General features: G+C 42.4%; 1 protein-coding gene across 1 annotated transcript; it reads right to left on the minus strand.

Moving 5' to 3' along the window:
• Positions 1-843: 843 nt before the first annotated feature.
• On the minus strand, positions 844-27,020 carry LOC309700020 (TSC22 domain family protein 1). The gene is made up of 3 exons (XM_082523357.1): positions 24,244-27,020; positions 4,339-4,390; positions 844-2,735 (listed from the first exon to the last, which is right to left on the minus strand). Exons 1-3 carry the CDS (start codon positions 26,280-26,282, stop codon positions 2,487-2,489), a joined length of 2,340 nt encoding a protein of 779 aa, XP_082379483.1. The 5' UTR covers positions 26,283-27,020; the 3' UTR covers positions 844-2,486.
• Between the last annotated feature and the right edge of the window lie 823 nt (positions 27,021-27,843).

Consider the following 27,843-nt stretch of genomic DNA (forward strand, 5'->3'; position numbering starts at 1 on the left):
CACATAATTCTCAGTGATGCTCCTTTTAACCTTATGTTTTGCACTTCCTATACTTTAATGTCCTTCCATCAAACCTTTACCTTAACATATAAACAGCTCACCATTAGTAAAAGTCAACAGAGCATGGTCCTATTTTAATAAATAATACAGGTGATTTTATTGACTTTCATTGACAAGCAGTCATAAATATTAATGACCAGTTTTACTGCACAGCTGCACACGTTAATGATTCTGGGTGTGGCTTTGGCCTGATTGAACAGGAGAAATTATGTTCGTCTTTTTCTGATTTCTTACTTCTAAAATCTCTGGCTCTGAATAAATATATCACGCACTGTGGCAGCTAATCTTTACCCGCAAAACTACACAATCATACTGTTCAAGCATTTTATAAGTCTCAACTTTCCCTGCAAAATGAAACTAACGGCTGATTTTACCCGTTTAAATATAATGCACTAAAAACGGGGCGGGACCTCCGTTGTAACACGTTTCAGTGTCAAACTCGCCATCTTCGGCTCCTCAGCCGTCGTTCTACATTTTTCCTGCTCGCTCCCCCTTTGCACGTTCTCGGGCGGATGGGCGGGCCGACCATAAGGTTCTGTTGGGGAGGCTCGGCCATATGGAACCAATGAGACACCCGTGTAATATATAAATATTTACGTAGTAGACTCACTTGCGCATGCGCACGGAGGTTTGGCAGAGCCAGCCATTCATGTTGTAAACTGGGAAGCCATAAATATTTATAAATTACCATTTTTCTAATACCTATAATTTTTCAGCTTCCAGAGGAGAAAAGATGTAAACATATGATAAATTTATGACTTAAAACAAACAAACAAAAAAACATTCCCAGTTTTGTCATGTTTTTCTTTTTTTATTTGAGGTGCAACTGTCTAGTGCAATTGTAACGTCACATTTGTGATGGGCTGAGGAACATGCACAAAACATCAACATACTTCTGCTGCTGGGCATTTTCCTTTTCTTTCTTTTTTTTAAGCCAGATGTCTCATTATTGTGTTCAGCGCTCCAGTTGCACTGAGCAACTCAAACACTTGGCTGTAATAATAAAAAAAAAATGCTAAGATTTATTTAAACAAAACAAAACAAAAAAAACTAAAACTACACACGTCTCCAAATGGTTAAAGAGTCCAGAACATTTGAGCGAGTGAGTTTGAAGCAACGGCAGATACAGTACAAGGCCGTGTGTCACCACAGGAGAGACAGCATCTTAGTGTGGAGGTAAAAGGTCCTCTTCTGTTGCCACCCTGAGTAATGACATCACAGGTAGATCAGAGAAAAACCTGGCCATACCATAGATATATATACAAAATAGTAGAACAACAACAACAACAACAAAAAGGCTTCTATATATGTATCTATGGTTGGAAACCAGGCACTTGGCAGAGTTGAACTGGAAAATTTTCACCTATACAAAGATCACTAGCTAGAAACAGTCATGTCCTATTGAACTGCCTTCCTGCCATTTATTTTTACAGATCACTTGGACATTATTACATTAACAAGAGCCAAAACAAAATTAATAGGACAGACAAAACAAGCTTCTCCCAGCCCTCCTTAAAAAAACGCCAAAAAACATTGATCCCCTGCATAAATCTTTAATGCGTTGTCTGAGAAAGAACAAGGAGGGGGTGTCAAGGGTGGGCAACGTGGACCTCAAACTCAGTTCTCAAAGTGAACAATGAGAAGCAGCTGATATTTAATTCATAGATTTTATGACCATCCTCCCCTTGAAGAATGTCAAGACTGGTGATCCTCAGAGATCTGGGACTTTCCCGGATTGAGGGTGGGTTGTATGAATCTTCGGTCATCCGTTAAAAGTCCGCTTGGAAAAAAAAAGTGCAACAGGAAAACAGGAAGATGTTGAATTAAAAAAAACAAACAAAAAAAACACTGTGCACTGATGGACAGTCAGGGTGCGGCAAGGCGGGGTAGGGGACGATGGCACATGTTTTCAGTGGGGAGGGGGTCACACCGCAACGTATTCAACGGCACTGACAAGAGCCTGCTTCTTTGATTGGCTGGGCCCTTGGTTAACTCCTCCCGCCCTCTTTTTTTTTTTTTAGCGGCCCTGAAGATGGCGGCAGGGTCGGTTCCTGTTAGCTCTGTCCCTTTCCCCACATTGTTGTTGTCACCATGATGATGATTACAACAACAACCAGCATGACAATGAGGATTGTCTGAAGCGGGTGGTTAAAAGTCAGAAACGAGGCAAAGACGCGCACGCAGACGCACACACACTTACACATTACACATCGGTGTGACTCCAAAGTCAGTTAAATAAAATGTGCAACAAAAGAGAGTGGTTCATCCTCCGGCTGAGCCCGAGTGTGTGCTCCTCCAAACACTGGCAGAGTCTTAATGCTAGAGTCTGTTCACAGTATGACGAGACTCCTTTCTCCTCCTCCTCCTCATCTTCTTTCTTCCATCCCCCCGGTCTCTCATCGTCAGAGGGCTCTCCAATGTCTGGGTTACGCAGATGTGCCGGAGCTCTGCGTGGAGGGGCCAGCCGGGACCGGAGGTTGGGCGGTGCCGGTCGGGGAGCCACCAGTCTGGACTTGAGCCTGGAACTGAGCCATCTGCTCGGGGCTGGCCAGGGTCTTGAGCAGATTGTTCTCCTGCTCCAGCTGAGTGTTGCGCTCGATTAGCTCTTTGATCTGCTCCTTCAACACCTCCACCTCCTCGCGCACGGCGTACATCAGGTGGCTCTTCACCAGATCCTGGAGGAAGAGGGTGGGGGATAAAGAATGAGTAAATAATACAGCGGCACTGGGCTCCTTACACAATGACGACAACAATTACAAATGTGCTTCTTTCAACTTTATATTTCCAGTCAGAAGTGAAATTATTGAATGTTTACTGGCTGGTTGTTCAACAGAAAGCTAAGCTAGCAACAATTATCGTAGTTTTTAAGCTAAATTAAAACTCAAACTGTACTATTTGAGGCTCCTTAACCCCTTTCAAAATCACGTGTTACACAGTTTGACACGTCTACATCAGTGTGATATGGATGTGTCAGAGGTGCACGGCTCCAAAAAAACTGAATAATTTGCACAATACAGTTTGAAGCAATAGATTGTTACATCCATTTTTTTTGCAAATATGACAAATTAAAATCCATACATTTAAATGAATATTTTATTAATGAAAATAAACTGTCATAAGGTTCAATAAACAAATTTTCTGGCAATTATTTTTCAGGCTTTAAATGGTTACATTTAGATTTCCCCTACAGTCAGGTTTCGCATTTTTGTTGACATTTTATAAAACATACTAAAAGAAGAAACCCATGAGTAGACTACAAAGTTTTTCCTCCGTGCACCTGCCACGATTTGGCATTTCCAATATGACTAAACGCCATTTTCCTCTACTTTACATCACTGTGAGGTAAATATTTATGCATGTTTTGTTCAATATTTAAGACTTTTTATAAGCAAAAGGGTTAGTCGGCAAGCTTGCACAATGCACTTGCAATGCACAATGCACAAATGTAATTTGAGTAATTTCTGCAGAATAAAAACAAGCAGACATTGACAGGCTGCTGGGGGAAATGGGTAACACAGCAAAGGCTAAATTAGCATGAGTCTTGCAGGGGCATGCCAGCTGTCTCAGCAGCACGAGGAAAACAAGGGCGACATGAACTCCTGCAGAAACAGCTTCACAGATTATTCCCATGATGACGATGACGGTGATGATGAAGGCAGAACAGAGCTGAAGGGGGATTTGGGTTTAATAATCTGAGCATCCTTGGCGGACCCTCCTTCCTCCTCCCCCCTGCCCTGATATGTAGCAACTAGGGAACAAAATGTTCCTGCACCGGAGTGGGAGGAGCCAATCAGCGGCCGAGTTATTTATACCGCGCGGAGGGGAGGCTCCTGCTTGCCTAGCAACACTTGGAAACTAGAGAGAGAAGGGGCGTATGTAGATGTATTTGGGGGGGAGGGGGTGGGGGCGGCGTGTGAATCCTTAGCCCGACTGAGCTACCAGAGAGCTCGAGGGTCATCGGGACAAATCGCGACAGAGCAGAAAGCTTCCCCGCAAACCCGCAGGTGCCCTAGTGCGCAAAAAACAAAACAAAAAAACCCTTCCGACGCATCTGCATCTTAATTTCTAGAAAGCTCTTTCCAGTTTCCAGCGCTCTGTGCTCACTACACTGCATGCAGTGCAAGAAAACGCGAAAATAAAAAGGCAGGAGGGGCACAGTTTACCGCTGTAGGTGCTCGGGTTACATAACACCACAGGGCTGCAAGTACGTGCAGAAAGCATACTGCAGATGGTTTAAAAATAAATACATTTTTTAAAGGGGTACAAAGTGTCACCTACCATTGCTTGCTCGATCTTGTTGTCGATGGCCACCACACTTGCACCCGAGGAGCTGCAAGACAGAGAGAGGAAAACCTGTTTGATGATGATGATGATGCAACATTAGCTGTGACCACTGCGGCTGTTGTTTTTCTCCTTCTCCCCTTAAAGACAGCGCTGAGAGGGATTTTAAGAAGTCTGCAAAGGCACCTTCCCCCCCTTCTAATTTTCTGCTTACAGCCTCAAAGACAGAGTGCTGACATTTACCTATTGTCAACCCTGACTGATGCACTCTCCTTCCCAAGCGCAGAGGACAGAAACGAAATCGAGAAATTCCTCAGTTGACAAACGCCAAGGTCCATCGCCACCGGGTAGCACTGGGAGCTCATGCTATCCCGTCCATTAAAAGCCCCGCAGGCGACGCATCGTGTGTACAAAGTTGGACTCCGGCGGTATAAAAGTAGAAAAAACAGCGCATTATTGAGAGCCGGGTGCTGCCACAGCTCTCTGGGCGACCGGCCGGGAGAGAGCACACAAAGACTGAAAGCGGCGGGCTGCAGCTCCGCTCCCTCTCTCCCTGATGCATGCGGGAAAACAGCTCCAGCAGCACGCTGATTGGAGGACGAGATAGCTCATTTGCATAACACATGCGGCTGGCTGGCGCCTGATTGGCGGAGAGGAAGCTGCTTATAACAATATATGCGATATATATATATATATATATATATATATTTTTTTTAAAGCTATCTCAGGGGGTGTCAAACATGAGGCCCGGGGACCCAGAATCGGCCCGACAAAGACTCCAATACGGACTAACGGATGGTTTTGGATAACGTGAAGTAGGACAGGCATATTTGGACTTTTAATGTTTTTTGTTTTGTTGTTTTTTTACAGCTTCTTGCTGATAAAGACCTCCCCCATGGCTATTTATGCTACGAAAGAGTAATTACTTAATATATTAAAAAACATAATGACAGAAAATTACTGCGTTCCCCACCCCCACTATCTACAGTAGAAATGTAGATGGGACATTTTTCTGTCCTTTTAAAACAAAAACCTTGTGTTTTATAATTTAAAAAAAAAAAAATAGTCCATCAGAACCTTTTCTGTAATTTTACCCATATCTTACAATATAAGCCCAGAGTCACGCTGACTCATGTCTCCTATTTACTCAAGCAGAATTTTTTTTATCATATTAAAAAACTGGGGCGTGATGTTTAAACTGCACTACTTTATCTTACATTGAGATATCTTGGAGATTAAATGTGTAATTGAATGTTTGTACACTGATAGTTCTTTTTTCTTTTTTTTTTTGTTACTGGTCCGGCTCCCATTGATATCAAACTGGGCTGTAGGTGGCTCACTAAATAAAACAAGAACATCCCTGTTTTACCTGTCACACCTCAAGAGTTATTACAGTTGTGTTTTCTAATTAGCTTTTATTTTTTATTTCACTTTGACTGATTATGACTTCTTATTGTATGGAAGAAATATGTCCCACGTAAGTTTGAGGAAAATCAGTACAAATATTACAATAAAAACAAACTTCTTGAAAGCAGTTGACTCAGTAAAGCAGACGTCCAAATTGTTATTAATCATGTTTGTCAATCATCAGGCAAGTTGTAACATTTTTTTAACCAGACTAACAAATACTAAAACGAGTATTTCCTCCATATTTTGTTTTATTTTCGTTAGTTTTCCAAGTTCACAAAATCATTTTAGTAAATGTAACTTGACCAGTTCAACTTAGTTTTTCTACATGATAAAGAAACACTGTTATATTTAATGGCAGAAGTGTGTCAGCATGACTCTTGGCTTAAACTGAAGGAAATAAATATTTTAAAATGACAGTAAAGTTTCTGTTAGCTTATTGTGCAGACTGTCCTGTGATCATAAAATACATAAAATAATAAAAAACTGAAAAAACCCATGTATTTTTACAATAGATGAAAATTTTAGTGAAAAAAAAAGTGTAGAGAAAAAGCAAAAACTTTTCATCATCTACTTGTTTATTTACTTAGTTGTTATTTATGTACTTTATTTGCTTTCGTGTAGTATGACTGACCATGGGGAAGGTCTTTATCAGTAGTAAAAGCTGCAAAAGTTGTAAAAATACAGTTAAAGATCTAAGATTTATGCCCCTTCTTCACATTTTCCAAAACTGACCAGTGGGACAGATTGGAGTCACTAGTGGGCAGATTCTTGCACCGGAGCCTTATGTTTGCCACCGCTAAGAGGGTCACACAACAGGGCAGCTGTTCAGACACAACAAGCCTTTTTTTGCTTTCTCACATCATACACAGGATAAAAATGTAATGCAGGTATGGCAAACCTTCAGAAGCTGTTATGTAAAACAATGTCGCCCCCTATTGGGTGTAAGTCGTGTATTAAAGCCACTCATACATCTGAATGCATTACTGGCACTACCATGGGCTTTGAGCAAATGTTATCAAACTGACCAGGAGTTGACCCTAAAAGCAGGTAAAAGCCAACCTTGGCACTGGCCAGATGTCAAAGATAAATATAAACACAAAGCCTGAAAGTCTGCCGAGTGGTTTTCATGTTTCATACCAAACAGTGCAGCAGCTTTTTCTCCTCTCCAGGCCTGTTTGATATGTGGATGCACTCTGCTGTACAGTCACACTGGACCACCCTCTCTTCTTTGTTAGCGAGGAGGCGTTGTTGCAGATTATTTATAAACTCCCTCCTGCTCTTCTTTTGCCAGAACAACGATTCAGCTGGAGGAAAGCTCAGCACTGAATTTCATTAACTGTTAATCATTAAACAGAAACGAATGGGTGTTAACCCAAATTCGGCACTTTGCTGTTTGTTGCTGCCACAGATTTTCTCATTTATTTTTCTTCATAGAAGAATTCTTAAAATTTTGACTTATTTCTTTGTTTTGTTTTGTTTTAAATTTGTTTAGGGTTTTTTTTTCCAGTGGTGGAAACAAACTTCAATAGTTTCCTGATTAATTTCGTTCTAATTTCATTTAAACAACTGGATGGTTTGACTTTTTTTAAAAAACATTTTTTATGTAATTATTGGGAAATACAATGTGTAATCACATTAAATATATATTATTCCAGTTTAAATTAGCAATTAGCAACTCTACCTGAAACATATCAATTACAACTGTGTAATACTACTACTATTACGAGTAAAACAAAACATTAAATGAGGCATAGGAAAACTGCAGAGCTGACATCTTATCTCTCATTAATTAAGGAGTTATTTATTTTTGTCCAGCCCCCAGATTTACTTTTTTAAATTATAAATTAATTAACCATTATTTGCTTTCAGCACTGGTGGAACAAGATTAGTGGGAAAAAATGGCAATGACTCTCAAATTAACCCTCCATACATCATCATCATCATCTATATATGATCATGGATTTTTTTTCCTTTAAAAAAGAAAAAGAAAAAAAAGAAAAAGAAAAATAGAAATTTCTCAATTTCAAATGTAAATATTTAGTTTCTTTTTTAATATTCCACCTTGGAAAACTAAAATGTTATGCAGTAATAAATTAACAAAACAAAACAAAACAAAAGAAAAACCACCATACTGTGATAATTATATTTCAGATCACTACAAAAGCACAAACCTCTCCAATAGGATCAATATTTTCCTTAAATGGTCAATCAGATTATTTAACCGTGTGATTTTTACGGTATGGAGGAGTGGACATAAAATAAAGGAAGTAAATTTACTGGAAACAAAGCATGAAAAAAAAGAAGCCGTTACTGTCCTGGCATTCGTGTTGTGGTTTTCGGTTTGAATTTCATTGACTGACTGCACGCATGTAAGAGACTGTAATCAGAGCTTGGAACAATCTGCACCTTTTAAGCACTTTAGTTGGGTTATATCAGTCCCTGGCTGGGATATTCATTAAAAAAATAGCCGTGTTTAAACAAGGGAGTGTTGAAGGTTGGAGATCAGACCCCTCTCTGGGGAGGAGGACGACGACAAGGCCTGTGGCCTGCTAATATCTTTGTGTTTCACTTCCTCTGGCTCCGGCATTGACTGTGGTGGCTCTGATGAAGGAACTTTGATAGGATCTAGTGATTTTAGAGAAGTCGGAAAAATAACATCTCCAGTTACTTCTGCTTTCCCCCCTTTAGCACACTTCACATCCTAAGAAGCATCATCACATGCTGCGGTGATATCTGCTTATAAAAAGAAAACAATGGGGAGGTGAGGGGGCTGCACGCCCACTATAAAAAGTAAGGCAATTTATCTACTAAAAAAGATTGTTATGCAAATATTTTATTGGGGTCTGGTCGTGTTGAGTGGCTCATTAGAGTGACTTTAACACAGTGCTTATCACTGACAGTTTGGACTGGAGGGAAAAATGACAAAGACAAAGCAGCTACAGCCAGTCACGCCCTCGTGCTCTCACAGTCGAGGGGAACGTGCACATGTAGAAGCAAGCCCGCATTGTCACTGAACAAATTGGCAGCTGGAGTTTAAGCGGCCTTTGCTGCAGGTAGAAGTGGGAAACACATTCACACGCTGATGCACGTTTATACTGGAAACTGCACCACAAGATCAACAACAGCACACAGACACATCACCGCACAGCCCCGCTGCCATCCGCCTGGATTTAACCCCACCTAGCCGCTGCAAGTCCTCTGACAATGTGACAAAACCACAGCTATCGTTACCTCTTCAGATGCTTCTCCAGCTCCCAGAAGAGCAGCTTCAGGGCCATTCCGTCCCTGTCCTGCTCTGCTGCTCCTGCCCTGGCCAGCCCCTTGTCTCTCATTGATGCAAACCCACTTCCCCACCAAAGTGTCCCCAAAACAAACACCACTGCCACCAACACTACAACCGCACCCCCTCCTCTGTCCTCCTGACCTATGTCCTTTGGGCCTGACCCCCTCACTCCCTTCAGCTGTGGGAGCTTCACATAGGGGCGTCTGACCAGCAGCAGAGACTAGGAGAGGAGTGTGTGCGCGTACACAACAGGAGTGCACCTTAGTGTGTTACGTCCTCCTGATTTGCCTCCTAACTAGGCCTGAATTACAAGTAGAGGCTGAGATGATTGGGTACGTGGAGCAAAAGCATAGGAGGGTGGGCAGTGATGTCACTGCGTAAGGAGTCACATCACCTCCTCTTCTGTTGTTATGTAAACTGTCAGCAGAAATCAGGGTGATCCGTCCAATAGGATGAGCCACTTTTGACCACGCACCCCCCATAAGAACTCTCCTGGCTGTCTTTAAATCACTCCCTTTGCTCTACACCTCGTCTCCCTTTCATCTTTTCTGTAACAGCCTGTCTTTGATGATAAGAGAGGTAAGCCCTGAATACACCAGGCACTTCCCCGCACACCGCACCGACTCTTCAACTCATTTCGCGGAGAACGTTCACATTTTTAGCCATGCTGCCACCTCTCATCAGTGGTCGCACACGTGCCCTGAGTGTGGGTCTCAGCTATAGCACGCCTCACGTGTACCTCCACACTAGCAAAATAAAAAATAAAAAAAAATAAAAAAAAAAGAGATGGGGAAATACTTCAAACAAACACAAGCACATACAAAGTCTACACTAGTGTCTGAACAAAGGTCACAATAACAACAAACTGAGCCCAATTGTTGTTGCCAACATCGTCAATCAGGTCAATCAGCAGCACAGAGAGCAGCTCTGTGAGTTGCTGACTTGAAGAAAAGTAGAGAACAAAGAGGGAAAAGGGCAACTCTGAAGAGTGATGATGGCGAGGAGCCGTGGGCGCCACAAAATGGCGGAAAAAGGGCACATTTGGGGAGTTTGTTGGTGGGATTCAACTCGATGCACACAGTGAAATTATTAACCCCATTAGGTGGAAGTCACATCATCTTTTCTTTCCTTAACTGCCAGTGCCACTAATCCTAGTAACAGCTGGAAGTTGGCTGGTATCGGAAATAATCAGTGCAATTACTTTTGACTTGAAGCACCGATGCAAGACGGCCAGCGTTACTGCTCACGCTGTATATCTGTACATTGTGTGCTCGCACGCATGCTCGCTTGGAACAAAAGGTCTGAGTTAAGCCTTCACTGATGTTCAGGCAGTTTTACTTTCAGCCAATCACTGGTGCCGCAACAGACTTGGCTCAGCCAATTGTGGCAGACCTTGACGTCATGACATCGCATATGGGCTGCTTTCATTCATTATGCATCCAAGTCCCTCTAAAGCTTCTGTGTGTGGCCTGTACAAAAGTCTGACCTGTATGTTACTGTAGATATTGGACCCTGAAGACTACAGCCTATAAGAACTAATGTAGTAACACTGATGTGACCCTGATGTTTCAGGGACTTTAATAGCAAATTAAAATCCTCTTAGTTTTGGCGGTGATACCTTGTTGTGCAACTGCATCAAGCTATGAGACTGACTTAGTTAGGTAACGTCCCAAACGCTGCACAAAACAACAAGCAGGAGTCTGTGCTCAATTTAACGCTTTAGCAGCGCACCTTTGCAACAGCTTCACCCTTCTCTTCATTCAATACAAGCAGAACTCGACCAACACTGTTGTCCACCTTTTTGTACAGCTCCGAGCAGAAGGCAAAACAGTGGTGGGGTACATCGTTTGCCACACCCTGTGGAGCTTACATAAGAGTGGATGCGCTGCCACAATGTGGTAGCAGATGATGCAGGGTTTATGTTGTTCACCTGGTTAAATATATTAGTCTAAATATAATGTTTTGCTTCTTTTGGGGGGGGTTAAATTAATTTGAATGCATTTTCTCCCATTTTTATTTTCATTTAGTTCCCACACTGGGTTTGATTATTTCAATTTACATGTAGTTTAAAAAGTATTTAGTTTTAAATAGTTACATTTTTCATGTTACCATCTCACGCCTATGCTCTGTATTGCTTCAGTTACTTAATATATTTCTCTTAGCCCTAGTTTAAATTCATATTTCAGTTAACTAAAATGTTTTGTTTTACACCTTGCTTCAGTTTGATTGTTATCGCACCCAGTTTGTGGCTCCTAGCTTCAGAATTGAGTGTTAGGGCTTTTCTGTTCAACACTGGGAACTGCACAGTCAGGCAGTATCAATTTAATCTGCAGGATAGGGACCATTAAAAATAAAAATCGTGGAGCGTTAAATATTCTGTAAATCTAGAGCAGCAGCACTGTTCTGTGTCTGAAGAGTGTACAGAAATAGGAAGAGAGAAATGGAGATAAATGCCAAAACAAGCGAAGCAGAGGATGTCTTTAGGCTTTAGTAGCTTTATGCTGTAGAAAAGTGAGAAACCAACTGCACCAACAGCAACATAAATGCCCTTTAGTGTATTTTACTTCCGTTTATCTATGTTCTGCCTCATAAAAGCATCCAGCTGAGTGTAACTAGCACTTCCACCTCATTTTTATTATGTGGTTTGAGAGGAAGCAGAGCTGGGCGACCAACACCAGGGCTTTACAGTGTGACCAATTTGGTCTCCTATGCGAAAAAAAAAGAAAAAGAAAAAAAAAGGGTCTCCGCAACTCTGGAAGTCTCTGCGTTATCAACAACAGACACATTAATACTGTTAATATACTGTGTTGTGTTGTTTGTTACGTTGTGATGTGTCATATCGTGTCGTGTTGTGTTATATGTAGTGCCGACGTAGGACAGTTTTTCCAATTTCATTGTACTACTGTACTATGTATGACTGTGCAATGACAATAAAGAGTTATCTTATCTTATCTTATCTTATTATGCCCATATCACGATCTAAGATAGTCAGGGCCAGGACCTCTCTGATTGGTTGTGGTCCAGATATTCTTGTAGTCCTTCCCGTGTATACGTTTGAAAGAGCAGGCGGATAGAGAGAGGTGAGTAGCTTGAATAACGCGATATCAATTCATTAAATCCTGAATCGACTTTTAAATGTAATTGTATTTTGTCAGAAACCCCGGAATCTGAGGTTAAACCTCAAAACTATTTCAACAACCACCAAGCAACTAAAACAGTAAGTGAGAGCAGATAAACGGATTCCACATAAAGACGTAAACGCAGGGCGCGAACCTGGCGCATCAGAATTGTTGAGATATCGGCTTTCTCACCCGACGGCACGTACACGAACACACAATCGGTGCTGAAAGCCGACAGCTCACAGATTCTCATGCATCAGCTCCGCGCCCTGCGTTTACATCTTTTTTTGTGCTATATCTTTTGCTGCAGGTTTTGTCTCTCTCCAACCAAAATTGACTGAACCAGCAGCAAAAGAAGATCCAAAACCAAGCTTCACATTTAGCTTCACATAAACATCGTCATGAATTTCCTCTAACTTGTGCTGTTTTGCTTCCACCACGATAAAAAAATAAAATAAAATCACACTTGCTGCACAGCTCTTTCTCTCAATGTTCTTCAAGAACAGTTTTCTATCTCAAATCTCTGTTTTCTGCAATATTCATTCGCTTATTACGCACGAGTCATGTACAGTGCTGTCGGCTGCTGTTTTTTTTTTTTTGGGGGGGGGGGTGTCTCTCAAAAATGACCAAAGAGAGCAGCAGCATTCAGAAAAGCTCAAATTGAATTATTCACACACTTTGGTATTCAGCTTATCCCTCAAGTAAGATTCCTCTGCTTCCATTTTTTCCCCTTACATCCCTCTCTTTATCTCTCCCGTCCTCCAAGCTGCACATCACCCACCTCCTTCCGCATCACTTCTTCTCGAGCATTTGGTAGGCGTGAGCTTGTGTGTGTCTCCCTGGGCATGTGCATCATGTTTGTGTGTGCGTCTGAGGTCATGTATGCAGACTGGCAGAATCCAGTTTGGGAGGCTTTAACTCTGTCCTTTACTCAGCAACAGATGACATCTCAGATAATTTTTCCAAATGTGGAAAAAACAAAGGTGTGTTTGAACTGAATTTGGAATGACAACTGAGTCATTTTAGTATTTTGAAGGGTGGAACACCTGACTGGGCAGAGGTAGCGATGAAGCCACCATTCTACCCGTCTGCAGCAGAGGATAATCTGCCTTGATCTATGCCCAAACACAGACAAAACTCCAATAAGTCTCATGGCAATCAGACCTTCAGGGCTGAAGCTCAGTGAAGCGAAAGAGAATAGCTCACTGCCGTGCACGCAATGCCTTACATAACCAGCCTCAGTGCCATATGGTCCAGGAAAGGGAGGGAAGACAGCGAGATGTAGACTGAGCGACTAGTTCGTGATGGTGCAGATGTGCCCTCTTCTCCTCATGGGAAAAAAAATTAAAAAAAGAGATATCATTATCTGTCAGATGGCAGATAATGATCTGCCATAAAGCTGGGAGGAGTAAGTGCAACAATAAATAATTGCCAAAAAAGGAGACAATCAGAAACAGCCAAGGGAGGAGACTGTAAGACCGAATGTGATACACATAACTGTAATCTACATATTTTACCTCCTTGAATGAGGTTATGTGGGTAGCTCGTTTTTTTGTGTTTGTGGACAATAGGTGCCCTCGGTCACACAAGCCTACCTACCAGTCAGAAAACCCCTGACAGTCACTAGGGCGAAAAAGGTGTATTCTTTAACTGGTTGGAAATGTTTGCTAATTAAAATCAGCTGCCAAGAGGGTGCCACACCAAAAGCCTCCCTGTGATTACTAGTTGTAACTTAAAGTTGTAACTAACATGCTTCAAATGGCATGACTAATTTTAATGATAAAAGTTTGTTACCAGTTTGTGTCGCACTCTTCAACATAAAGTTACATAAAGTTTCATTAATGTAGCGCCAACTCACAATACAAGGTGCTTTATAGCGTAAAAATTCGACAATAATACAGAAAACACCAACAATCAAATGGCTGACTATGAGCAAGCACTTGGCAACAGTGGAAAGGAAAAACTCCCTTTTAACAGGAAAAAACCTCCAGCAGGACCAGGCTCAGGGAGAGGCGGCCATCTGCTGTGATCGGTTAGAGGTGAAGGGAGGAAGACGGGACAACAGACACACACTGGAAGAGAGCCAGAGATTACTAATAACTAATGATTAAGACTTCGCAAGCAGTTAGCAAGGAGTTCCAGACAAGTCCGTGTCTTCAATGCAAACTAGGAGATGGCAAGATTTTTGACCATTGACCAGCAGTTGCCAGGGGATCATTGACTTGTTGATAGGCCTCTATGACTATCCATTCATAATACTGGAGGTGGGACTACGCGCAAACTTAGAAGTGATCTTATAAACATGTCAATCCAGATTCCATACCACTGGACACAGTGAAGAAGAAGAAAAAGACATTCTGCAATAAATCTTACCCGCATCAAACAAATAGAAATAAGGAAAATATGGGAGACGTCACTTTAATGTTTTAAAAATTTCTCAAATTACGTTGAATGACAAGACTCGATGAGGGAATTTAGACATCACTTTTGTAATCATGTGGTCGACAGAATGTCTGTAAATTTAGTTACACTCAAAATAAGGTGATAATGTGTAGTTCCCAACAAACGGAGCTCAAATTGAACAATTAAATAATCGATTGTCAATCAACAGTTTACCCCTAAAGCTTGTGAAGGTAGGAGGTCTATAACAATGCCTGTAATTCTAGGAGGTGTTGCAATACTTTTTTGTTAATCACCTTGAATTTCAAGCGCACTGTGGTGGTTGAGTATACAAGAAATACCTGAAATGCCAGTGTTTAAATATTTATGAGCCTGACTATATTTCTGTAGTACTAAAAAGCTTTTCCAAGCTTTTCCAAGTACCCAGAATGATGCTTCCCCTGCACACTTTACTCACTATAATCCATGGGTTAAATGATTATACATCCAAATATTAGACAACCTTGGACACAATTACAATATAGAGGAAGTTATGTTGCCAAGCCTCGGTCATATGGGTAAGTGTTTTGTTTTAAGTTCGAGCACTCGGTGGAAACACAGCGAGCTTGCTTGTCACTACAGTAACAGTAAAGATCTTCTCACCAGCAGTTGAGAAACTTTGCTTGCAGCTCTCCGTGGTCAGCAGGCATCACGTAGTGAATTTAATGTGTTTGAACAATGAGAACCGCAGAGGCTTCACACACAATTACGATTTTACCGCTTCACTTTCAGGGGGAAATGTTTTTCTTGGATGGGTGCTACAATTCTCATGTTCTTGTCATGTGAGAATGAAAGGTGTTCAAAAACAGACCAGAGAAACTGGAAAGGAGAAGCTCAGGAGAGCAGGTGTAGGGTAATGACTGCACAGAGTCCCCCTGAAGAAACACAGCCATATCAAACTACAGCACACGGGTTCCCCACGAAGTTTATTTTGGGACAGAAACTCCTCAGCACTGAAACTGAAACCACAATGCAAACATCGCCAATATCATATTCCACATTACTATCACCAAAACACCCATGTAGAGCTGCTAATGCTGCCTTAAAGCATGCTAGTCTGCAATCAATGAACTAGAAATGCATAAAATAACTAAGTTTATTTTGTGTTAATGATCCAATCAAGATCAAGTGATCAGACTGTGATTAAAATCACCCCCCAATCAAACAAAAAAACCTAGGTGTATAAGCTCAGGTCTTATAGCTTAAAGCATAAAAAAAATACGCCTAATTTCTATACTTTGTTACTATTACTTTTTCACTATAACACAGAATCTATTTGCCTGTTTGGTTGTTCAAATACAAAAACAAACTAACAAAAACTACAGCTTAGCTCTCTGAAGGATGCTAATATTATGATGCCATCACATTACCTGGCAACCAGCTATCAAAAGGCTGAAAAAGGCCCGATTTTAGCCTCGATGCTGCTACAACACCTTATCAAAGCATCCCATTTTTTCAATTTCGCAATGACAATGAGCTCTCATGTATAACCACAAAGGTTACACACCAACCTGGCAACAGGCTAAAATGATCCACTTTTAGCATATAAACCAAATCCAACACCATGTCTTTAGTCTCTCCAGGTGATTTAGTGTGTCAGTTTACCAACACCACAAACAGGCCAAACAATAAGGCAGCATGGCCATGTGCTAGTATCCAATAATCTAGAATCATGTCTGTGGTTATTCTCATTTATTTAGTGTTGATGAGTTAAAAAAATAAAACATAAAAACAATAATTAATTATAGATAAATTGTAATCAAACATGTGCCACAGAGGTTTTCTTGCTTGGGCCTCTTGTCTCAGACATTTTTATACATTAGCTACAAACACTAGATTTATACACCCATTAATATACTGTTTGCTATATGATAAAGTGGCTTTCAAAAAAAATTTTTTAAAAGCCAATATGACCAACTCGCAAAATAATAACTAAGGACAGTCAGAAATCCCATGTATATCTAGAGGGATATATTTGAGGCTTTGTAAAAATGTACTGATTAGTTACACTCCTTACAGAGTTTACTTTGTGAAGCTGTAAGGATCAGCCTTTCAAATAATTTAGAAAGCCAGGCATTATGAGCATACTACGCCATGATTTTAAAAGTTCCACATTCTGAAATGTTTTGTTTCAGATGGTTTTCACTACTCAGAGACTTTGTCATCTCATGCACACCAGTCCCACGCACCTGCTGTTCAAACGTTCTGTTTGTGAAGGGCAGCCAGTCAGAAGAAGGATGGAATAAAGGGAAAGGGATTAAGTAAATAAGGATTTTTTTCCCCCCATAACGGGTATCTTTAAAAGAAAATTCCAAGAAGATGCATTAGGCTATAGAAGATGAATTCAGAAATGTGCCATGTGCTTTGGGTTGTCAGAAGAATAGTTATTTTGGACGGTTTAGTAGAGAATTTTTTTCCCTGGAGATCAGCTTTAATTAAACTTAAAGAATGTAGTTTGAGCATGTGGAAACTTTTAAGTAGATCCTCTTTACATTTGCAAAAACAAAACTTTCAGTAGTACAAGCAGTCTCCCACTTCCTAGCTACGCTGAGGATATGAAATTACTATATGCTCAGTTACCTACCATAAATGCATGGATTCATGTTCAATATCATCACATTTCTTACTTCTTAGGTCAGTGTGAGAAAAGCCAGAGAATTAAAAAGAAAAAAAAAAATAACACTACAGTTATTGTGACACAGCCAGTTAAAATCATAAATGCACCTCCCTGCTTATCTTTTCCGTTCAGTACAAAAGCCTGGAGGAAAACAGCAGCTCACTCATTCCAATAAACTCCCTCTCCTGTAAACAGCGACAACTTCACACATACATGCACCATAAACCATGCCAGCAGCTCAAGCCATAAACACGCTTCTACATGCATGGACCCACATTATGATCTCAATGGTGTGGGACTTTCTTTAGGAGCAGCTCTGCATGAAGGCACAAGGCAGAGAAACGTGACACTCGTTTGCCCTAAAACCCCAACACATGCTGCCCAAAACAGAACCCGTCAGAGCCAGCGGACACTCTGATCTTGATCTCAGGACACGCAGGCACACGCACACACACACGCACACACACACACACACACACACACACACGCACGCACAAAGATGCACTTTCAGAGATGATAGCACAGTCTCAAACATGACAGAAAATCAAATGCGCATGTAGAAAGCAGACATTTGCGTGCAGGTTACACTGCATATAAATCCCCAATGACCTTGAAATTAATGTGCAGAATTTAGGTTTGTCACCACACAGAAAAATTACACTGTGCCATGACAACTTCATCTACTGCCTTTCAAATGCAACTATATACAAAATGTTTCTACACTGAGGCAAAGGGGATGCATATTTATGCGACAAGTTGATGCAAATATGCTTATAGGAGCAAATCCATCTCAGAAATAACCTCCAGTGCATTTCAAACCCTTCCCTGGGATAAATCATAACAACCCCTGCATGCAGCAACCGTCCAAACAGTTATTACATGCCGATTTCTGACAGCAAGCACAGAGAAGATCCTAAACTGCTCATTTTGTTTGTACACTGCATGCAGGAGGGATGTGTCCGCTTAGCTGTAAGGCATATTTTAGGTCAGTGACTCTACAAGCATATTACGGTTACATAAACAACCACGTTTCAATGCTGTGATCATTTATGAGCCCACACTGCCACCTCGTGGTTCAGCAGCAGCACAACAGAGCAGACCAACAGTTGAGTCAACGTCTCTACTGAAGCGTAACGTGATGTTAAAACTAATTACCGGAGAAACAACAGCCCTCAGGTGTGACTTATCGCTCATGACAGATAGGAGATGCCGCCCAGTAAACCTGAAGCAGAGCTAAACCATCCACGACAACTCAAAGGGAAACCTGCTGAGCTCTTGCGGCAGTTCACAGTTCAAATAATACACCTGTGATGAGCGTGCTTGGAGAGGCGCCTGCAGGAAAGGGTTTAAGCTGGCCAACTCAAGACAAATTCTGCTGCAGGATTTCACAAAACTTCACAGACATATTTGTATAGAGCAGGGGTGTCAAACTCTAATACACAGTGGGCCAAAATTCAAAACTGGAACAAAGTCGCGGGCTAACATTAATATTTATTGAAAAAAATAATAATAATAATCTTCCTCCAGATTTAAGAATGAATCTCTTCTTATGGACTCAAACAAGTTTTGCTGAAAAACTGAATATGGAACAAGGAAAGCTTAATACTAAACAATATATATATTAGCTGTATAACACCAGTAGGCCAGCTCTAATAATAATTTGATATGGCTTCACGGGCCAAATGTAATTAGAGTTTGACACCTATGGTAAAGAGGGAACAACTTGTGCTTGTGAACTCATTGAGTTTGACCTCATGAAAGTCTTTGTGTTCCCTCAAAGAAATGACCCCAAATACCATTGAAAACATTTGATTCCACTTGCAAAACAAAGCCATCTTTTGCCAGAAAACATCTGTGATTTCATAGGTTTGTCTTGATCAAAGCAAACATTCCACGTGGGAAAAACTGAAGCTTGGTTTATCAAGAAAAAAAGTGGTTCCCATGTGGAAACCAATATTACATAATTATATTAGTTCACATCAAACAGTTCTGACTGATGGTAAGGAGAACAATAAAACGTGTGTGTGTGTGTGTGTGTGGGGGGGGGGGGGGGGGGGGGGGGTATTATTGCCTTATGAGTTTTACTGGGGTGGCTATCATTCAGATTTTATTGATTTACTCAATGACACTTATCAATACTATTATCAGTGCTGCTATCCATATGTGGGTGTAAAATAATGACATAAAAGTAGTTAATGCTAGCTTTGACAGACCTTGTTACCAATGAAACTTTACATCTTTCTATCTCAACCTTCAATATTATGCACCTCTGCTGCCAGCATCTGGCATCTCTCTCTCCTGTTGAAAACAGCTGTGAGCAATTCATTTTCATAAGGTGTATTATCTGAAATGATCGGGAAAGCTTCAAGCAGGCCAACCTGCGAGGAGCTTGCTGGTGTTAACCTGCTTAACCGAAACCACCTCTTCACACGCATTGTCTTTAATTAAACTGCATTATGCTATGAAATTAGCTGCTGCTTTCTAACGGTCAATACTTTGGTATTGGCAAAACTTCTACCATAACCAATGAAATACCTTTTTCAATGAAATCCAAATGCTTGCAATCAAACTACAAAACAATGTCGCTAATATAAAGCTGCGAATGTGCAAGTTTTATAGGCAGTAAATCACTTGATTGAGAATTAATTCATAAAGAAATATCCCCATAATATTTGCTGCAAGCAAACTGAAAGCTCAGGTAACTTTGACATTCAGTCAGCTGAAAGCCTAAAATAAGTACTTGACAGACATTTACATATCAGCATTGTATATAAAGGAAGTATTTCTGCATTCATGTTGTGCAAATGATATAAATTTACACAGGCAAGCATGCAAATGCCGAATCAAAACTACCATCCTTTGGTACCCATCCATAAGCTAACAATTAACTACCAGTGCAGATAACTCACCACCTAAAATAAAGAGATATAACACTATCAGCAGAAACTATAGTGAAAGCTACTATTTTGTGGCTTCAATGAATTTTAGCAAATGCTACCATATTGCTATACAAAGCTGAAGAGGCACCTGGAAGCCAAACATCCTTTCTAAGAAAAACCTGGTCAATCTCATAAAAAGCTGGATCAGAATGCTTGTTGAAGTTGAGGAGAAGCGTCTGATGAGGTGATGGAGGAAAGTTATGTACTGGTGGGGCTTACTGCAAAACCTTCATCTGATGGGAACGTAAAAGGAACTGAGCACATTTCAGATCTTTTTTTTGGGTGACATGCCCTCCTCAGAAAATGAGGACCGCCCCACACCTTAAAAATTTTAATCAGTAGTGGGGTAATTTTGAAGAACTGTGATGGGCATTAACTTTTTTCCCCATGTGATAGACAAGACAATAACTGAATAAAAACTACCCTTCAGCGTTCTCGTAGACAAATCTAAGGTATCAATTACAAAATCTGATCAGAAGTCTGCTCCATGTCTCTCCGTGTGCAGTAAGGTTAAATGTGTACTTTGTATCTCCCCCTGAGAAACTTTCCAAAATCAAAACACAATTACACAGCCCTGAATTCCCATCACATTTTTCACCTGGTTGTTTGCCTGCCCCACAGTTTGAGAACCACCGGCATTGAGACAGTTTGCCACAGGTGTGTCTGTCGGTTTGCCTTAACCACAAAAAAAAAAAAGAAATAAATGGAAAAGTCACTCACCTTGAGCACACTGCTCCAACAGGTACAACTGGCATGAAACCATAAATGCTACTGAACACCCTAAAGGCTCTACGTGGAAAAAACAAGACCTCAAAAGGTTTCATTTAGGAACTAGTATTACTGAAAGCTTTAAATCCAACACCCAGATGCAAAAATAGAATAAAACATTCCTGGACACCTGAGAGTCTGATGCTGTCAGGCATGAGTTTCTATTTTACTCTTTAATTTGTTGTCTCAGCTTGTTTGTAGTAGTCATGGTGCAAAAATGTGTGCTGCACTATGACTGTTTTAAAGCTTAATACCATTGCCATTAACAGAACAGTATGAGGTTTTTTGGTAACATTTGCTTTTCCCAGGTAATTTTTTTTTTTAAAGCATCATATTACTTGCTTTGGACTTGTTGGACCTTCTCCTGGTAACTGTGGGAGTGCTCAGCTGGATTTCCCTGAAATAAAAGGGCACCCAGAGCAACTTCTCTTTGATGCCAGCTACAGTCAAGTTTAATCTTAGCCATCGGGGACTTCCTCTGCTTTGTCAAAGCTTAGCTATGAATGACAAGTCAGTTAAAAGCAGGTGTGCCAATATTAGCAAACATGAATCATGAGGCCGAGCCAGTATAACTACAAATACAGCTTGACAGGTGGCTTATTATCTCTATGACCTGAAGAGGTTTTAAGAAGCCGAACATCTCAAATTCATATGGCCCTTTTCTGCTAAAATATCTAAAAGGGAGTCATTTAAACAGGAAGGAAGAGCTACACTCTGATGCTCATGAATCAGATCAGATGAAGACTCTTAAAAATGATCAATAATAATAGTGGAATTAATCCAACAATGAACAAATGTTTTAACTGCTGCCAAGGATGTGGACTTCATTGAAAAGGGTTGTAAAACACAGAAGAAAGCTTCAAGATGAGACACAATGCTGCTAATCTAAAGCTGAAAAAAGAAGCTGTGTAAAAAGTTTACAGGCCATAAATCACTAGAGCACACCTCTAGCTTTTACAGCTGAGGATGAAGTCATATGGGTAAATATCCATGCAAAATGTGCTGCAAGCAAACCGAAAGCTCAGGTAACTTTGACATTCAGTCAGCTGAAAGTCTAAAAGAGCACATGACAGATATTTACATACGGCATCATACATAAAGGAAGTAAAAGGAATAAATTTGCACAGGAGACCATGTACACTCTGAGTTGAAACTACCTGCAGAGGTTGAAAAGGAGGCTACTCCTAAAGTCACTTTCTCTGCAGATTCGCACTTCTACACAGTGTTGTTGACAGAAATGGAGAAACGTGTGTGCAGGACACAGACGGCAAGTGCACGGTCACCTAGAAGTGTGTTTGTGTGAGGTCATGAGTGTTTTCCTTCTACTCTGATATCCCAAAGTCCAATTACAGCAAGCTGATATTCTGCCCTAGGGAGGAGGACCCTGGTCTTGCTGTGATATTACTAATTAACATCACAGGGGCAGATATAAAAAAAAAAAAAAACGAGAGCAGGATCCTTTGCAGACACACCCTTGCATGTTTGTTTCAGAACTTGGCAGTGTCCGTGTCCGCAGCTGTGCTAGATCAAGCGTTTTCGACCTCCTGACAGCTGCAACGTGACGGCTTTTAAAGACTCAATCTGGACTCTGACACACAGAAGCAACAATAATGAGTGTGAACAGGGCTGATTGGGCTCAACAGGAAACCGATCACCCAGGATAATGAGTTAGTGTCGATTCAGAGGTGGAAGTGGAAAGAGACCTCTGAAACTCTTTGGAAATTATTTTTCCTCAGCGATAGCCACTGACATGTTTCCAATAAGCCAACAGCCACAGACAACAATTTCCACCCTATTTTTCATGAAAAGCTACACCTACAACTGGATGTGTACAAATGTTAGTCATCATTAAGGTCACAACCTGTAGAGAAGAAAGGAGCATCTTAGGATTGGAAAGACAAAAGCCCTGGTGTCTAAGAGAAGAGAGATCACCTCAGATGCTTTCACAAAGAAAGGAAACAGGAAGAAAAGAGACTGTGACAGAGGGGGTGGAACGAAAGCTGTGACAGTAACAGAAACACACAGCCTGATCGCAGCATGACAGGACAATGACTATAAACAAAGATGATACACACACACAGCAAGACAGTCTGCTGCTGCAGGACAGTGGCTGATTCATGGCAAGAAAAGAAGCTGACTGACAGACAGAAACGCACTTGCACACGGCCTTGATGGGGTGCCACGAACTGCTGACAAAAGCCTCCACAAGCGAACACTGTCCTGCTCTGTCTGTGGCTCAGCGTTACTGAGATTACGTCAACATTAAGCAAGCAATCATTTGTTTCTCTGTTTCTTAAACTCGAACGCCAAGAAGACAACTGAAATCATGACGTGATAACTGAATTCAGCTTTAAATATTCTCTCTTTTGCTGCTAACAATTTGGAAGCAAAAAAAAAAAAAAGTCTATTTGTTGCCAACAGTTGGTTACAAAAACACCACAACATCCACAGAATATGTTGTCCTTTTCTCCTAGTGGTCTTCAGTGGAGCCTGGTGGCAGTCCATCAAATGCCCTCTACACTCTGGGGAGGGGGGGTTAACGGTACTCACAACATGGATCTCCTGCTTAACCAGCTCACAGGGCAGCACTATGGTAACAGGAGAATGCTTCCATGACACTATTCTGTTTCTCTCTGTCGCCACAGTTTTTAGATTTATGCAACACAACTTTACGCAAATGGGTCAAGTCCCCCCCGAAGCAACTAAATTTAAACAAAGCTTGCTTTTTTTTTTTTTTTAGAAACTACTAACTCTAGAAAATGAGCATTTGGTATGTGTGCATATAAATAAACTGCTGCACAGTTCTCCATATCATGGCACATATCAACAGAGCTGGTGTCTAACAAAAGATTAAATCTAAGGGGAGAGTGAAGGGAAAGGAAACTCAGACTAAAAAACTGGACAAGTGTCCAGTAGATGGATAGAAATGGGGGGTGGGGGGATGAACAGGCTACAGCATCTGCTGAGTCACAAGCACCTCAGTGAGTCAGCAGCTCCGCAGCCACTGATGTTTTACAGCAGCAGTGTCCAGTCGGCTTTTTTTTTCTGATGTCTGGTGTGTTGATAGCTGTCAGGGGGACCACCTCAAGGGACACAGGATCAAGCACATGTGACACTGAACTTCTAGTTCTGATTTAAACAACAAGACCAGAGTGTGTACCACTGATGTGGGGGGGAAAAAGAAATTACAGGAATGGGAAAGACTTATTTTGTTTGTACCTCAGCTTTGCCTACAATGTACCAAGAATAGCTTTTTGTTTAATTAAAGACCTTCACAGTTTACATTAGAATCAAACAGTTTAGGTAGCACAAGCCATTCATCCTCACCTGTCCTCCTCTCCTTCACCATGATGAGTTCTCAGGCCTGCAGCCACCATGAAGGCACTGGCCTCAGCGGACATCCCCATGTGGGCCAGAGTTCTAGCAGCACTGCCAGCTTCTGCGACGCCGTCTCCACCTGCTGCAGCCCCCAGCCTGGGCAGCCCGAGCAGACCTTGGTGCTGGAGCAGAAGCTTCTGGGCGTCCTCCAGCTGGGACGCTGTTATGGCAGGAACATGGGTGAAGGTTGTGCCTGGCGTGAGGATGGGCTGAAGATCAGCTTGCAGCGCAGTCAGAGGCATGTAGGGGGTCCCGTGGGTGGGTGCTATGGTGATGGTGCCAGCAGAATGGGGTTGGGTTTGTGGCTGTGGACGAATCTGGGGTTGAGGTGGAGCTGGGAGGGTCTGGGGCTGTCCTGCGGCAATGGTTGCTGTAGCAGATGGGGCAACCTGACCATGATGGGGCAGCTGCTGGGTAATGCTTACGGGCTGCTGCACCGTGACCCCTGACAGTGGCGTCACAGAGACTATAGCCGTGGCATGCGGCAGTGGAGGTTGGACTTGTGTCTGGAAAGGTGCGGTGGGCTGAATAAAGTCTGGTTGTCTGACCCCCGTTTGGAGCTGAGGTGCAGGATACCCTCCCTGTGGCTGAGGCTGTAGAGGATCCACAGAATAGGGCTGCTGGGGTTTTACTAGTGGAGGCTGGCTTACACCAGTCTGTGGTGTCACCTGTGGTGATGCAGGAGGGATACTGACAGGAACCGCTGGCTTCCCTACAACAACCTCCTGAGGTGAAACATAGGTTACAGGTGTGGTTTGTGCCAGTCCCAGCAGTGGACTCTGCATGGCTTGTGGACTAGTGAAGTCCTGGCTTGGTGGCTGATAGGGCTGCACGGTGTGAGGGAGCTGTACGGCAGCTACACCTGGACTGATCCCAGCATTACCTGCTTCAGGGTCTGCAACCACCTCTGCACCTTTTGCTGCCTCCGCCATAGGAGGATGAGGAACCTCCTTTTCGTAATACTCTGTGCAAGTCCATCTCCCTTTGCGGAACGGCTCCGAGTTTGTGTCTAGTTTGACCACCCTGAAGCGAGAGCCGGTGGCTGTCTGAGTTTGGGTGTGGTGAGTCTGAGTGCTGGGAGGAGGAGCAGTAGCAGCAGATGGACCAGTTCCTCCACCAACAGGAGCCACCTGCCCACCCATGTTAGTGTTATCAAAACCTGGAGCAGCAGCAACAGCCGACACAGTAGAAATGTTCACACTGCCTTGTACAAGTGGATCAGTGGCTGCCCCACCAACAACAGAGGCTGCAGGCTGGCTTGCCCCCCCTGCAGTTTTAGTGTTATCAAACACTGCTGGTGGCCTCTGAGGCTGGTTAAGACCAACTTTGGAAGCTATAGATGGGCTGGAGCTTGCCAAAGGAGCAATGGGAAGTGTTGGCAGTGATGCTTCACCTCCTCCTAAGCTGTCAGAGTGATGATGGTGGGCCTGGCTGTGCTGCTGAGGGTAGTACTGATGATGCACAGTCCCGTTTACCATAGAGGGGTGATGCTGAGACCCCTGTGGGATAGAATGAGGCTGGAGAGGCTCATTGGGTGACACCAGTCCAGGCGTGTCGACTCCATGGAGGCTGTTCAAAGTCTCATCAGAGGAGCTCCTCTCCGGCACACCCGTATCCGTGGCCTTTGACACGGACACATCTAGCATGTCAGAGGAGGACAGGTCCTCAGTGTGGGACTCATCCATGTCGTCGTAGCTCTCAGTATCATCTGCCAAGCTGTTGTTGCCGCTAACGTTTATCTGAGCAGAAGTGACACTTGTGATCTGGAAGCCGCTTTTCTTCTTCACCTGAGCTCCAGCCACTTGGGACTGAGGCTGATGGTGGAGTCCAGGAGAGGAGGATCCAACCTGGGTTGGATTGTCGTCCACTGCGCTGACACCGGCAGCGGAGGAGGCTGGGGGCGCCCCGCTGCTGCCTCTCCTGTAGTGGTAAGCGGTTTTCCGGCTCCCGGTCCCGGACAGGTCTCCGGGGAAGTCTTGGTGGTGCATTTTTATGCTGAAAGAGTTTCTCGAGGCCAAAAAGCTGCGCTGCCTACTAGCTAGCGCAAATAGCGAGCCATAAGTGAAAAAGTCACGTGATTAACGTGCCTTGAAAAACAAACAAACACACACACACAAGCCAAACGCTCCCAGCTGCAGTCAGGCTAAAACCCAAGCTTGCAGGCGGTGTTCCTCTTCCTAACTCTGCAGGAGCTAAGCTGCATGACAATAAAAACAACACTATAATCGATTACAAAATAAATCAACAGAATGCGAAATCCAGGTAGCCGCTGGCTAGCTAAAGCTGCGCTGGGTCGATTAGATACGCTCCTCTGGAACTTCGTGTATCCTTTCACCCTCCCGATTACGACTGTATTTTTGAGGATATTGCTGCCACTTTAAGCACGGAGAAATAAGGCAAACCGTGAGCAAATTCAGCTGCACTCAACCGCTCCTCAACGCGAATCTGCAAGCCTCTTAGCTGGCCGGTGCGTGTCGCAGGAAATCAGCCGTCGCATCCATTCCTTCTCCCGGACGTCGAGTCTCGTTTTACACCTCAGAGACCAAAAAATGAGTCAGAGACACCTTCTGCTCTTAATGAACGACGGTGTTAAATAATATCCTTCTTTGTAGTGGTAAAAAGTACTCGTTAAGTCCATCTCAGGTTGTCGTATCACGTCCGTGTTTGCTGTCTCATTGCCGGTGAGCAGCGGCAGCAGCTAACGGGCTGTCAGTCTCAGAGGAGGGAGGAGGAACGCAAACATAACCACTGCGCATGCGTATCCGGGTCCATTTCTTCACACTAGTGCAACGTTCATGTTCGATTGTTGGAACGGATTTCCCCAAACACTAGAACACTGTCGCGTAATAGAACGGGTTTTGAGCTTAATAATGAATTTAATTTTTTGATGACCCAACTTCTGGACCATGGGTGTAACAGATTTGGCTTCAGGAATTTCAAAAACAGTAAAAACATCATATGCGACATAGATAGAATATGTTTCACAAATTGACCTGATTGCACATGAAAGGCAGCATCAGCCTAAGTGTTGTGTTTGTTTTTTTCTAGGAAGCCACTGTTTTGAAAGAACTACTAAACTGTTAAAATAAACAGCACTGATTGATGTCTTTAAGCCTGTTTCAAGCATGGGTCTTACCCCTGTTTTTATTTCCTTATTGTGAGTTATTACTTCAAACAATCACATTTATACATATGCAAGAAATTTATGTATTCTTTTTTATGGGCAGGGTTTCAACCCTTTTATTGCTGACAACAGGCCATAACTATAATGCTGACACAAACTAACCACCTCATCAGATAGGATCGCCTTGTTCTGCCTGTTGGGACCTATTCAACCAACGAGGATCCCCTTTTTCAGATATTGTACCTGCCTGCTGTGCCTGCCTTCTAGCAATAGATTCTCATGTTTAACATATTGAATCAGGACTGCAGGTAGAATTGGTGCCATTTAATTAAAAGGAGATAAAAAGAGAAATTAAAGATCTGAGCAGGGCCTGTCAAATCTTTTCCAGGATGTCAGTACTACAGAAATCAAACACGTCATGTACA

The sequence above is a fragment of the Aulonocara stuartgranti genome, assembly GCF_965226115.1.
Source record: "Aulonocara stuartgranti genome assembly, chromosome: 23".
NCBI classification, from domain to species: domain Eukaryota; kingdom Metazoa; phylum Chordata; class Actinopteri; order Cichliformes; family Cichlidae; genus Aulonocara; species Aulonocara stuartgranti.

Coding starts and splice junctions, on each gene's coding strand:
- LOC309700020 (XM_082523357.1), bottom strand. CDS start 26,282: ATGCACCACCAAGACTTCCCCGGAGACCTGTCCGGGACCGGGAGCCGG. Junction 4,391..24,243: donor GGTGAAGGAGAGGAGGACAG/GTGAGGATGAAT, acceptor TCTGTCTTGCAG/CTCCTCGGGTGCAAGTGTGG. Junction 2,736..4,338: donor ACAAGATCGAGCAAGCAATG/GTAGGTGACACT, acceptor CTCTTCCTCCAG/GATCTGGTGAAGAGCCACCT.